The sequence below is a fragment of the Chrysemys picta genome, chromosome 14 (genome assembly GCF_011386835.1).
Source record: "Chrysemys picta bellii isolate R12L10 chromosome 14, ASM1138683v2, whole genome shotgun sequence".
In the NCBI taxonomy this organism is placed as follows: domain Eukaryota; kingdom Metazoa; phylum Chordata; order Testudines; family Emydidae; genus Chrysemys; species Chrysemys picta.
The window spans coordinates 9,136,408-9,150,410 of NC_088804.1; the positions used below are offsets into that span (position 1 = coordinate 9,136,408).

The 14,003-nt window shown below is 42.2% G+C and overlaps 1 protein-coding gene across 2 annotated transcripts; it reads right to left on the minus strand.

The window, feature by feature from the left end:
* Positions 1–519: 519 nt before the first annotated feature.
* ARL2BP (ADP ribosylation factor like GTPase 2 binding protein) lies at positions 520–13,687 on the minus strand. 2 transcript variants are annotated; one of them, XM_005307043.5, is made up of 7 exons: positions 13,503–13,687; positions 12,475–12,526; positions 9,965–10,026; positions 8,419–8,525; positions 6,407–6,492; positions 5,024–5,120; positions 520–4,200 (listed from the first exon to the last, which is right to left on the minus strand). In XM_005307043.5, the coding sequence occupies exons 2-7, from the start codon at positions 12,513–12,515 to the stop codon at positions 4,102–4,104; spliced, it is 492 nt and encodes a 163-aa protein (XP_005307100.1). In that variant the 5' UTR covers positions 12,516–12,526; positions 13,503–13,687; the 3' UTR covers positions 520–4,101. The 2 variants fall into 2 exon arrangements, with proteins under 2 accessions (XP_005307100.1, XP_065423018.1); XM_065566946.1 differs by having other exon boundaries at positions 12,475–12,625; positions 13,432–13,597.
* Positions 13,688–14,003: the final 316 nt, after the last annotated feature.

Sequence of the window (14,003 nt, forward strand, 5' to 3'; positions counted from 1 at the left end):
TGGGTGATCTGGCAATGAAGACATGAGACCAGAGCTCCAGTTGGGGAAACTGCAGTAGTTCCATTGACTTAAATGGAGCTATGCCAATTCCCACCAGCAAGGGATGTGGCCAGTCAAGTCCAACTTATGAACTTTAAGGGATTTGTGGAAGTGGGAGAGAAGGAAATCCTGAAAATGGCATTGGTACCCAATCAGATACAGACATCATCCTGGCTTTCCTTTGATATACTTGCTTGCTCAGGGTTTTTTAAAAGCTTAAATATAGTTTGGGCAACTTTCTCACTTACAGGGAAAATAGCTAAACATTATTTTCCTACCTGTTTAGACCAAGCTCTGTCATTCTTCTATATGCAGTTGACTCCAGCTCTAAACTGATTCCAAGTTTTAGGATAAAAATACCAAAAAAAACCCCTCAAAAAAAGTTAAGATAAAATCTCTTTGGAGACAAATAACGCTACACATTTGTTTGAGGGAAGAAATACTAAACTCTGAAAAGTAAATCAGACTTACACAGAGATATTGCATTTGTATGTAGAAATTTAATTTAATTGTTTTTTAAAAAAAACTGCATGAGAGATAAAATCAGAGACTCTAGTTACATGAATGTTGTAGAGATGGACAATAATGAAGATACTAGAGTGTAGGAAATATGCAGGGCAGAAACGGGCAAACACACTGGACAGAAATTGTACTCATGGCAATGGGGAGTAAAAATAAAAAATATTAGGTCCCAATGGTGCCCGCACTGAAGTCGGTGGGGTTTTCCCATTGAAATACATGACAACAGGATTGGGAATTTAACAGCTGAACTATAAAAAAGTTTGGATCACAAACATGCTAAACTTTAACATAGGTTTAGCTCAGCATTTATACGTGACGAGTACCACGTGAAGACTGTTTAAATCAACAGATGTATACCTTGCACACATGTAATATGTATAGACTAATCAGCTCTCCTAACTACAACCATAGTTCTCTGCATACAACCAAACCAGCAACCTGCAGTTATAAACACTAGTTAGTTTTCTGTTGCCCTTTTACACAATACACTAATTACAAAGGCTAGCTGAAAAATGGATTGGTGAGATTAGAGTGTAAAGTTCACAGTACAGATATACCAGAAAGGAGGAGGGAAAGTTGTGTTACAGACAGTGAATTTAGCTACTCTGGCATTCAGTGAACACTTTATAAAATTCCACATCCAGATAAGAACCACCCTAAGCTGTACCTTCTAGGCTCTGACATTACAAGTTACCAAGCTATAAAATCACTATATTTGGAAGAGAATTGTTTTGAGATGCTCATTTCCATCATTGCAAATGAGGAATAATCAGAGCAGTGGTAACAATAAAGGAATAAATACTTTCCCCCTCATCCCCAGTTCAACTACAAGAGCATTCACATTTGTAACTTCAATCAATTATTTCAATTCAATGCTGAACAATGAATTGTTAAAAATGTTTCAGTAGGATTTTCTTTTAAAATCTGACGATCTATTCCCAGTACAAAAACAATTTCAATATAATACACGTGTAAAAAGATGATACTGACAAAAGAATTCAGCCCATACACTGAAATGAAAAGAATCGCCCGATTCAAATCTTCTACAAGCACTGTCTTTAAACCATGAGTATTTTCTTAGAGACTGTACAAGCTTTCCCAGCAGTTCCTCCAATAGATTCTTAGAACAGCTGGAGGAACTGCATTCAGCCTGGACCAGACATTTAACCTAACAGAATCTCTCTCATCTCCTTGTCCCAAAGTACCTGTGTGGTCTTGAGCGGCGGATTACGTACCCCTGGGAAATACTGATCTTTATGGCAGAGATGGTAGGCAAAGCCTTGCAGCAAAATGGGAAACGCAGACATCTTCTGGTGTAAACTGTCATTGTTATCAATGGAGCTATGACATTTTACACCAGATGATGCTCTGCCCTCACATCTTTAGAGTCTGATCCTGCAATTGGATCTATGTGGGCAGACATCAAGCCTACACGCAGTCCCACTGACTTCATTATATTGAGCTTCACCACAGGGCTCTGTCTGCAGGATTAGGAATTTATCTTTCAAACTATTATACTGTAACTAATATCTTTAACAAATGTCCACGTTACACTAGCACAGTATAAAAAAGTGATTCAGTTTAGCCTTTCATTGCAAAGAGAATTAAGTTTAGCTTGTTTGATGTTCAATAAAGTAGAAAGCCAAGAGAACTACTTTTAATCAAAAAGGATTCAAACAAAGCATTTGGGATAATGCAGTTCCTTCTCTACAGCACATTCACAGAGATTTCTAAGTAAAAACTACTGGCTTGTGAAAACAACAAAGGATTCCTCTTGTGATTTTAAGATTGCTTCAGGATGTGGATTTTCCAAATCAAATCTGAGATCAGTAAATAGTTTATTGGAAGAGTTACAAAACCCTGAAGGGGAAGGTTTTTAAAAAGTGAATGTGTGGGAGGCTTCTAACAGAAATACTAGGACACCACCAACAGCTGAACTGCAGAGTTATAACACTACACTGGAAATTTAAGCTCAATGAAGTTATTTGCTACTGTATTTTTAGGGATAGGACAGGCTAAGAAACTACAGTTGTTCCATAATACTGAAAGTCAGTGTCTACTCTACAAAAGTAGAGGAGTTTGAAAAGGTTTGTGGCCAGACCATATTATAATATAAACATGGTTTATGGTTGCCTGTGTGGATAGGAATTTTTTTGTAACCATGTTAGAAAACTGCCTTTTAACTTCAGGGTGAAATCCCAGCCCTTTTGTAATTAATGGCAAAGCTCCCATTCACTTTAATACAGCCAGGATTTCACATGTAAACAGATGAACAAGTTTTCCATCTGCACAGCCAAAACACTAGCACGTTATAACAACATTGATTTGCCGTGGCTTTGGTCTGTCTACACTAGGCTCTTGTTAGAAGTCTCCTAGTGGTTTGGCTGCACTGGTGCTAACAATGGGATTTTTCCTGCTGCTCACAGAAGATAGATGACATGGTGCTAAGAACACCAGGACCTCAGCTCTGTCTACATTAACACTCCCCTTGTCACTACTGGCTGATGTAGCAGCACCCAGAGTGTTGCAGCAGTGGGAGGTTTCATAAAGAAGTCTATTGCAGACAGTTGTTGAGTACATCTCTACTAGCAAATTTCTAATGTGTTTTTCAGTATCAGCGCAGCTGCTAGCAATGGTAATAGCTCCAGTATACACTGGGCACAAGCACTTTAATCAGCATATCACCTAAGGAGTTAGATGATGTGGTGGTAAAAATGCCTGTGCTTGATCTACACAACACCTTCTACCCCGGTAGCACCCACGCTGCATCGCTGTGGAAAAACAAGGTAAGAAAGTTCCTAATGTAGGCAAAGCTTATGTTTTACAGACATATTTGACCTGGTTAGTTCTCTAGTTTAGTTGGTGCCTACATGCAAAGCTGAACATTAGAGCTCTGCAAGTTCATCAGAGTGAGACTGGGTATCTGCCCATTGGTGGATCCTCTCCTGTCCCCCCAACAATTACCACAGAACTGAGAGAGAAATTCTCAAGCTAAAATATGTGCAAAATATATTCTGCATGTGTCACAACATATTCGTCCCCATAGACGAGCTGCAGCACTTCCAATCATACTGAAAAGATAGTTTTCAAAAAATGAAAGGTATTATGAGCGTGGGAAGTCAGAGGTGGTGGAGCTGTAACCATCCTACCCAGAAAAGGTTAAATGATCATCCATGTTATTACAGTCTTGTGGGTTTTTTTCTTTGAGTTTACATTTCTGGAGAGTGACATACCTGGGTTGTAATTTTAACCAATAGGAAACACATATACAGTCCCATTTAGTGAACTCCTTAATACAGAGTCCAAATTGGTTGGTGCGTATATCTTATCAGTGTATTGAAATCAGTTATTCTGGAAGGGCTGGAGTTATTTTCTTTTATGATCACTCAATGCGAACAGTAATTCACAAGAGCAGTTCAGAGGATCAGGCCTAGTGAGATGTAGTGAGGCAATCAGCTTCCATTACCACTGTAACCCTCCACTGCCCATAGGGTTTGGAATGTCCAAATGAAAGAAGCAGCACTCAGCGGCAGCTGTGAACTAGTGTCGTAAACTGTTCTGAGAAGAAGATATTGAGGACTTGCTTAAAGATGTCACCACTAACCCGCTGCTTAAATCCAGACCTCGACCTTCTTTTTCCTAAAAAAAAAAGGGGGGGGGAACAATCCTCAGCTCAGTAAGGTTTCGAAACAAGCAGGTTTTCAATTTTAACAGCTTAAGTAGGCACATTATAATCGGTATTATTAGCATTCTGTTTACTAAACCAAATACAGTACTGCACCTTGCGGCGTAACTCCACAAGTGCACAGAATTGGCTTCGGGGATGTGTAAAATCTACAGCTGAGTCTCCTCTTTCTCCCACTCTTATTTGTGGATGAATCCAGAAACTAACAAGGGAACGTGGGGGCTGCCGCTGTGTAAGTACCTTGGCTGATGTTTTCCCAGCTGTGGGCAGACTTAGGCACAGCTAAAAATCAGTGTACTCTCTGTTGGACTGGCCTAGGAAAGAAACCCAGTCAGGTTTCCTTCTCCCTCCTAGTTACCAGTTTGGGGATGGGAAGGTGGGTAGGAATGTAGAAAAGGGTAAGAAAACCCCCAGACCCAGCCAGCCCGGAGAGAAAGGGAAACTGCAGTACAACCACTGCAAGAAGCAATGGATGGGACTTTAAAAAACCTCAACCAATGAAAGGGTACTGGAAAGATTCTGGATTCAATGATGCAGAAATGTGCATCACTGAGGAATTTCATCAGGTAGTTGCTTCGTGCAGGTTTTCTACAAGAGTTATCAGATCTGCTTTTCAAGTCCATTAAACAGCTACACCATGAAGGCTATTTGCCTTTTGATCCTATATCTCTTGAATGAATGCTGTCACCCAACACTGCCTTCAATGCTATAATGCAGGAGCCATACAAAAGCAGCTACCACTGTGCTAATTAAAACAGAACAACCCAAAATACTTACAGCTCTGTAATCCAAGAACATTTCTTTGAATGCCAGAAAATCAGTAAATGTGAGAAGCATGTCAAATATATCACCTGCCATCTCGTCTTTGTGCTGTCTGTAAAGTGGGAGATTTATAGGTTTAATATAATTGTAAGACATGACATCAGATTTTAAAGGCACTCAGAGGTCAAATTTAGTACATGATTTTTGCACAACCTAAATTAAGATTTAAACAAGACCAATAGGAAGGTATTTAAAAGTCTAACATAAAACAGCTTTATTAAACAAATAAACAATCCCCTGTAGTGTCTGCAATCCAAACATCTGCAATCGCAATGTTCTATCTACCTAAGGTTTTTATATAGTTATGTCTATCCCCACGATACCTAAATCCAGAGATCTGAGTATTACACCAGTCGACAGAAAGCAGAAAGTGAAAGATCGGTAATTTAAGAGGAGTAAAACTTGGCTAGTCCATGTTTTCATTGCCTGAAATAAGAGAAATGCTAAAAGAAAACCAAGTGAAAAATCTTAAAGAGTTTTAGTCCTTTTGCTTTTAATTATTTCAGACATTACTAGCAACAAAGGAGTTATTCACTTTAATTGAACTTTAAGTACATTGTTAGTACACATCCACTTTCACAGGACTTATTCTAAGCAATTCAGATTTTCCTACTATTATTGAAAAGCCCTGTACCTTACACTGATGGATAGTCTAACCATACTACTGTACTTTCATGCAAATTTCTTGAGGCTTTATTCAAATATCTGAAGCAGTTTTATTCTTTTTTATGAGAGTCCATTTCCAATAGCATTGATTTTCTTATTCGGCAGAAGAAAATATGTTCCTTTAACAACTTCATTCTCCACATAATTAATTAAGCTAAATCTGAACAGCAGAAATTACTTTAAATTGAGAGTAACCCTCCAACAATGTCAAACAGAGACTTTTCACCAAGACTGAATGACTCTTTACATTCTTTTATAAAATAGGGATTGGGGTAAAGCCATTTATTTAGGCGGTTTCTGAAAGCCTAAGTACAGAAAACCTACTGGGCTTAATGCAAGTGGCCTTTTCACCCCAGGCTTCGAGTCCTGAATTGGGGAATAAGAGAAAGCAAGTTTAATGGTCTCATTCTGGTCTCCATTTCTGCCTACCACAAACCTTCCATACATTTTGGCACAACATTTCAAGTCAAGAGGCCTAGAATAGCAGGGGATTGTGGACGTGAGGATGGAGGTGAACTACCAGAGTTGTATAGACAAACTCACATTTCCTTTTTTTAAACAAGAATCCCTTCCACAAAGGGAAAAAAAATACCAAATCCTAGTTTGGTCCCAGGTACAAAATGGTTAATACAGAGAAAAGCACAAGAAAAATACCCCAAACCAAAGACTTACTGTAATGACACGGTGAAAGCAGCCATATTAAAACCAGGAATCCTGTCAAGTAGTTTTTCTTCTATGTATTTCTCTACTAAGCAGATCTAAAAGAGAGGACATAATCATAAATTCCACATACCGACTTTATAAAGGAGTGTGGTGTTCTCACATTCCTACATCTTATTCTCCATAGGCTTGTCTTCATTAGGCAAAATGCATCACAAATCCCATTGGATGGAACTTTCTGCACTTTCAATGATAGGCCAATGCTTTGCAATACCACCAAAGAGCCATCCTTAAGCATGTTTGCAAGCACAGGTTGTAGCAGTAAACACCCTCTACTTGAAACTAATTTTAATTAATTTTAAGGAACTGACAACTGAGCTCCTCCAAACAATTTTTGTGGTCTTACAATCACTTTTTCTGACCCTTTTATAGATGTTTACTTTTTCCTGTTTGTACAAAACCCATACAATGAGGAAACTAACTATACAGAGGAAATTGAGAAACTGATTTTACATTGTGCTGTCAAATATATTAAGCAAACAGAAAAAAAACCCAGAAGCATTATTTTCCTTTAAGCTCAGTTATAGTAATCTTGTCTGTTATTTACAATAGTAGGTAAAAAAATTACAGACAGAAGTGTGATTTTCAACTTGATAGCATCCCTTTAATGATGATTGGTTCGGATTATACCATATAGTAGCAGAAAAAAATACTACACAAGTCTATTAATTTTGTATAGTGTTTTGTCCCACTTCCTTTACTGACCTCTATGCAATGGAACTTCTACCAATTCACTAGAGAAGAACACAGAACATATCAAATAATTTCCCCCTTAATTGCTAGTTAATGTATCAGCAGGGCTGTCCCTAGATGCTGTGGTGCCCTATGAACCCCCCCGTGGGAGGCAGGGGAAGAGGGGCAGAGGCTGGCCCCAGGCCTCTGTGGGGGGCGGGGGGAGGAAGAGGTCTGCACCCAAGGTATGTGGGGGGCAGGAACAGGCTTGGAGGGAAGGGGGGAAACTGCCCCCCAGCACAAGCCAGCGGAGCAGAGCAGGTTGGGGCCGGGTCGCGCCACTTCCTGCTGCCCGGTGATTGCAGGGCAGGTCCAACCCTGCACTCACAGGGCGGCGGGAAGTGGCATGACCCGGCCCCAACCCGCTCCACTGCCATGGGACTTTGGGGGCAGGAGGGAACCACCCCCCAGCACTCACCGGCAGCGTGGCGGAGCAGGCTGGGGCCGGGTCGCTCCACTTCTCGCCGCCTGGTGAGTGCAGGGTGCGCCCGACCCCTGCTGCAGTCCCCCAGGATGTAGCTCAGGGGAAGGGGTGGAGTGGGGCTGGGGCGGAGCAGGGCCGGAAACTTTGGGGAAGAGGCGGGTGGGGGTGGTGCAGGGTCAGCTTTCCTGGCCTCATTGGGCTGGCCGCTGGAGCAGCACGCAACTGCGTAGTTTGCGTATGGGTAAAGACGACCCTGTGTATCAGTCTAACTACAACCAGATCCTAATTGAGGGGGATAAAAAGTCTCATGCTTCAGAGTCACTATTAGAGATTAGGATGAGACCTTCATGGGGGACAGATATTCCCAAATCTGCTTACTGGTGGGTGGGCTTCTTGCACTTTCCTCTGAAGCATCTATGGCTGGGCACTGCCAGAGACACGAGACAGGCCTAGATGTTGAATCCAGTATGACAATTCCTATGGTCCTAGTGTACTAATCTAAATACAACTATACCCCACACAGTGGCTGCCTAAACCAACCTTCCATTCAAAAGGCTTAAGCAGTTCTCAAACACTTGTAGAAGATTCCTTGGCAAAACAGAAAAAAGTAATTTGGAACTCCAGAATATTTTTTGTTGCTTGCAGGCTACTGCTACACTTCAAAGACACCATAGCTAATAATTTAGATTTACTTGATTCTGATTGAACTTGATTTTAAAAACAGAGGGGAAAAAAGAACCTAACAGTGACTTTAAAAGACAAGCTAAGTACTCTGAGAAAAACCACCAAAAAAAAAAAAAAATCTTACATATTCATTAAAAATAGAAGTGTAGATGAGCTTGTTTTCTTCTGTATCTTCAAATTCCCGGTAGTGTTTATCCATAAAGCTTCTTTGTATTAACTGGAAATCGTCATCTGAGCCACAATAAGTAAATTGCATATAGTTACATTCAATTTATCCACACATTGCAAGACAGTAACCACATTCACTAATGTTCTGTTCTAACAGCTCCTACTGCTGTAGCATGGAACCCCGCACATATGCACTTAGTCACAATAACAGCACAGCTGTTGTTAGCTGGGCCAGCTTTAATTTCTGACCAATCTATGAGAATATATGGAGGCTGCTAGCAGAAGAGGTGTTGGTGCAGCAAAGAATGCTGCAGATTCAAATTCTGCTTCAGCCAGGATAGCAGCACGTTGATCTATGCTGCGAGTGTGGTACATTTAACGATGGGAAGAGACAGAATTTGCAAAAGGCAGCAAAACTGGTAGGGCACCTACTTGAACAATCCACTTTTCTAGTAAAGATTTTCACATGTTCTCAATATTAAGGTAGTTCTTTAAAATTTACTTTTAATAAAGAGGCTGTTAGTTTTCAAACAATCAGGTTTTTTGTTCAGGTATGTGAGTTATTAGTGAACAAAAACTTTTTTTTTTTTTTTTTTTAAAGACAAAGTATATTTTTCTTCCCTTCATTAGTTTAAAAAAAAAAGACAATGGATTTTTCTTCAATTCAGGAAGAATATTGTCTCTGAAAATGAGTGCAGAAAGCGACAACCCTTAGAGGCCAATTTTTCAGTTATCAATGAGTGAAACTGGAGGAAGATAAAAGGGCAGGGAGTGGCACTTAATATATAAAATATATCATAACAGGTGCAAATATATATTACACACTTACACGTGGTGTTAAAATAAATCTGCACAAATCTCTAATCTCTTTTACAAATTAACCCACTCAAAACTGGTGAATTTGTTACCATTTCTCCAGATTCACCTACACATATCACAAGGAGAGCAGCTGAGAGTGAAGAAAATAAAAAACTTTATGATTTCTTAGAAAGGTGTGTGAATAAGGAGGAAGATGTTAACTTGAAGAGGTTGATGACTGGTTAACACAATGAGCTCTCTCTTTCTCTTGGCATCTTGTAAATCCTCCTTATTCAACCTTGACCTCTTACTTCAAATTTCTGATTTAAGGATCTGGAATCTTTTATCCTCCCAAACCCACAGGACAAAATGGCTGACTGCTCGTGGCATTCTTTGTACCAATAGATCCTAACACCTGAGGTTGTATGTGTGTAAGTTACTTACAACACAAAAAGCAAAATCAATTCATTTACCCAGAGGATAACTGGGATGTCATATGACACTGAGGGACAGACAGCAGAGAGGATGGAAAGCCTTGGTTTTCACGTGAGAATTTATCAGGATTTTTATTTACCACAACTTTATCAATGAAGAGAGGGTTTCTAGTCTCCTCCACACACCTCTGTCAGTGAAGTTCAATCCTTATTTTGCCTCTCAATATTTTTACTGCTCATTTTTAGGCATATCTAAATGCAGGAGCTTACCCATTATAATATCTTCTAAATACCCAACAACCGCATCAAATTCTGCATCTGAAGGAGAGGAGCTGAAAACAAAGAAAGGAAAGATTAATTTTTTAATGAAAGCCTAAAGACAAATTAGCACAATAACCCAGCCTGCAGATCAGAGAAGGGAATTATCTCCCAACTTCACATTATAAAAAAGCTCATTGCACAGAAAACTTACTTAATAATAAAAAGTTTATTCCTGTAACAGGTAATCTTACTAGGTCTCCACTGTATACTAAAGGGGGTAGTTACTTATTGGAAAGAATTGTTTTACTGGGTATTTTTGTTAGTGTAATTAATCTCTTGGTGCAGAAGATATTTAAAAGTTTTGTTCAGAGCAATGGTTCTCCATCTTTTCCATACCGTGACCCTGTGTCACAACGAAGTTTCAGTACCCACCTCACAAAGGTGGTTGTAACTCTCCTGGAACTGTTCAAGACCCATCCGCAGAGGACCCTTTGGAGCACTCAGTCATATATTACCAGACTGAGTATATTTTTCATAGTGTAGCAAAGGTAAATGATGTAATTTATAGGAATTGTTAAATATTTCTCTCATGCAGTACACCACACTGGGGGTTTAGAATTAAATTTCGTAATCCCTTAATCTAAAAACATGGTGCTCTGTCATTTTATAACAATAACATATGCTCGCTTTCAAATGGACTCCTTTAAATGGAGAAGCACATTAGCAGCACTTCAAAAGTCTGGGTCCCTCTGGCAATGTTATATTGTGCAATTTGTTCATAGATACCAAACTCTCCCTGACCATGGCATTTTAGGGATGAACTTTACTTAAATAAATTCACTAATGTATTAAGTGCACATCAGGTTTTTCTCCCATATTGGGAATGCAAGCCTTGTTGTACATTTTTCTTGAACATATTTATCTTCAGCCATTCAATGAAGGCCCCACATAATTAATATACAAATTCCTCTCTGTCTCTCTCATGGGATGAAGGATATTGCTTTAGACTGTCTATTTACAAAAAATCCTTTAAAATGCTATTGCTGTTATCACCATTAGACCATCCATTATGCCTTTGCAGCTCAGACAAAGATAACACAAATGAATGGCAGAGTACATGATACAACACCAGAGGGCAGAGTGCCACAACAAGAGTAGCTTATAAACACCGTAGCTAAAGCATTAGCATCACATTTATGGTTCAAGACAATGGGGTAATTGTTTCTCACTTATGCACAAAAGCAGGAGACATTCATACCTAACTCCCAGTCTTTTCTTTAACAAGAGTGATGGGCTACACTGATGAAAGAAGAAATATCTCTGTCATTTTTGTATAGCTTGTTCTAACATAGTTTAAACATTAGTTTTAGATTTGGTGTGGTAGTGAGTAGGGGAATTCTAATATTTTGTCTAGAAAAAAAAATCTCTATTTTCTACTCATTCCAACCACAGCACTCATCAATTAATAATACCAGAGCCCATAGTGCTGTGTAAGAATACATCTCTACATGCATCACGCTCTGCAAGGAACACATTCAAATACAACTTCCAACAACTGTAAACAGGGTAATAGAGAAAGTGAGAAATTATATGGTGGCAGGAGAGAGAAATTTTGAAGATACAGACATCCCTATAACTAAAGGGTCAGATCCTCAAAGTTATTAGGCTTCTAACTTCCACTGAAATCAATGGTGAGTTAGGTACCTAAATGCCTTTATGGATCTGGGCCACAATGCTTATTTTGGTCCTTCAGTGAGGGGAATGTCTGAGAGAACAGCATGATCAAGGAGGGGTTATCATCCTTCTGGATATCAAGGGAAGGTTCATGCAATTTTGAGTTCAATATTGCCTAAACTCTCACTTGTTATTATTACCTCTCTGGTGCATCACATTGTTCTGAAGTTCTTATATGAGTCTCTGTCTTCTCATCTATATCATCTAACATCATTCTTGGTTTTTTCCCTTTTCTATTTTTATTTATTTATTTAGGAAGATTTTACAAGTTTACAAATCCTTACCATGTAAATATCAGAATCAAAACAATCATTACACAACAGTTAGTTTTTGTTTAAAGAAAGATTATACAGGAATTTAGTCACCAGATCTTTCTATTTAACAAGGTGGTACAAGATTACAAAGTGAGAATCCTTACAACCCCTCTGTTGTTTCTAGTGATTTTATTAAACTGAATGAAATCTTTATGTACACAAGTTTAGCTCACCAGGCTCGTCTAGCACATTTTAATATTAAAAAAACTGAACAAGTATGCGGCTGGGTTTTTTTGCAGGTGAATACACTTTGAATTTTGAATAAAAGGTAACCAAATATATAAGTATTTGTCCTCTGTCTATTTTGCCAGGTATATAATTGGCGTGTTAATTTTTCCATAATCACAACCTCCCATGTTTTTTTGAACCATTCCTCTAAAGTTGGGCTGTTATTCTTTGTCCAAAAAGAGGCTACAGTGGAGCTATTTTTAACTAGTAAAAATGCTGATATGGAATCTGGATTATACTTACATGGACACACCAAAGTTTTCTTCTTCTAAAGTCTCCATCATTTCTGCATCACCTGTTGCACCAAACAAATTTTTAGGGGGTTCTGGGGGGGGTGCTGGGCTGTGAAGGGGCAGGTAGGATCTGTGTGTTGGGGCACTAGGCAGTGGGGGTGCTGGGCTGTGAAGGGGCAGGTAGGATCTGTGTGTTGGGGCACTAGGCAGTGGGGGTGCTGGGCTGTGAAGGGGCAGGTAGGATCTGTGTGTGTTGGGACACTAGGCAGTGGTGGTTTTGTGGGGGGTGCTGGGCTGTGAGGGGGCAGGGAAGAGCTGTGTGTGTTGGGGCACTAGGGGTTTTGTGGGGGGTGCTGGGCTGTGAGGGGGCAGGGAAGAGCTGTATGTGTTGGGGCACTAGGCAGTGGGGGTTTTGTGGGGGGTGCTGGGCTGTGAGGGGGCAGGGAAGAGCTGTATGTGTTGGGGCACTAGGCAGTGGGGGTTTTGTGGGGGGTGCTGGGCTGTGAGGGGGCAGGGAAGAGCTGTGTGTGTTGGGGCACTAGGGGTTTTGTGGGGGGTGCTGGGCTGTGGGGGGGCAGGGAAGAGCTGTATGTGTTGGGGCACTAGGCAGTGGGGGCTCTGTGGGGGGAGTTGCGCTGTGAGGGGGCAGGGAAGAGCTGTGTGTTTTGGGGCACAAGCGGTGCTGGGCAGGGTGCTGTGCATTTGTGGGTGGGTCTGGGGGGCTCTGGCCACAGGGAGTCGGGGGGGGGGGGGGGGGGGGGGCTGTGTGGCGCGACATGGGCCTGCGCCCAGGGGAAGGGGCAGCTGGCAGCCCAGGGCCGGGCGGACCATTGTGCGCCTGGCACTGCCGGTTTGTAACTAGTGCCCCCGCCCTGCCCCATTGCCCCAGGCCGCCCCCTCGCTCTCGGGACCGACCCCCGCTCCATTGCTCTCCTGGGGGCCCACAAAAGGTTCATGCGGCCCTGGCCCGGGGTATCAGCCCCTCCCCCATGGGGGCCCCGCCCCTCGGGACATGCAGGGCCCCGGGCCCCCCCGTACCTGGCTGCCGGGGGCCGCCGCGCTCGCTCGAGCTGGGGAGGCCTCCCCATAGAGTCCGTTACACACGCCCCGCCCTTCCGTCGCCTAGGCAACACTCCCTTCCGCCACGCGCCACCCCGCAGCCAATGCGGCAGCAGAGCCAATGAGAGCGCGAGGCTGGGGCTGCGCAGCGCGCGACGCCCGGCCCGGCCGGGGAGGGGGCGCGCGCCCGTGCAGCGAGCGGAGCTGGGTTCACTGCCGCTGCCGAGACGCGGCGGTGCGGGACCCCGCTGTGGAGCTGCAGCTACAGCAGCCGCCCAGCCCCAGCCCGCCCCGTTCGGCGCTGGGGAGCAGGGTCCCGGGGAGAACGAGCACGTGCGGGGCGGGGCGGGGCTCCCGGCACCACCTCCTTTCCCTGCCACCCAGGCCCACGCCGCACCCCACGGCGCTGCACCAACAGCCGGGCCACGGGCAAGAAAAGGGAGCGGAGGGGATAGCACCACGGAAGCAAAGGGGTCCAGC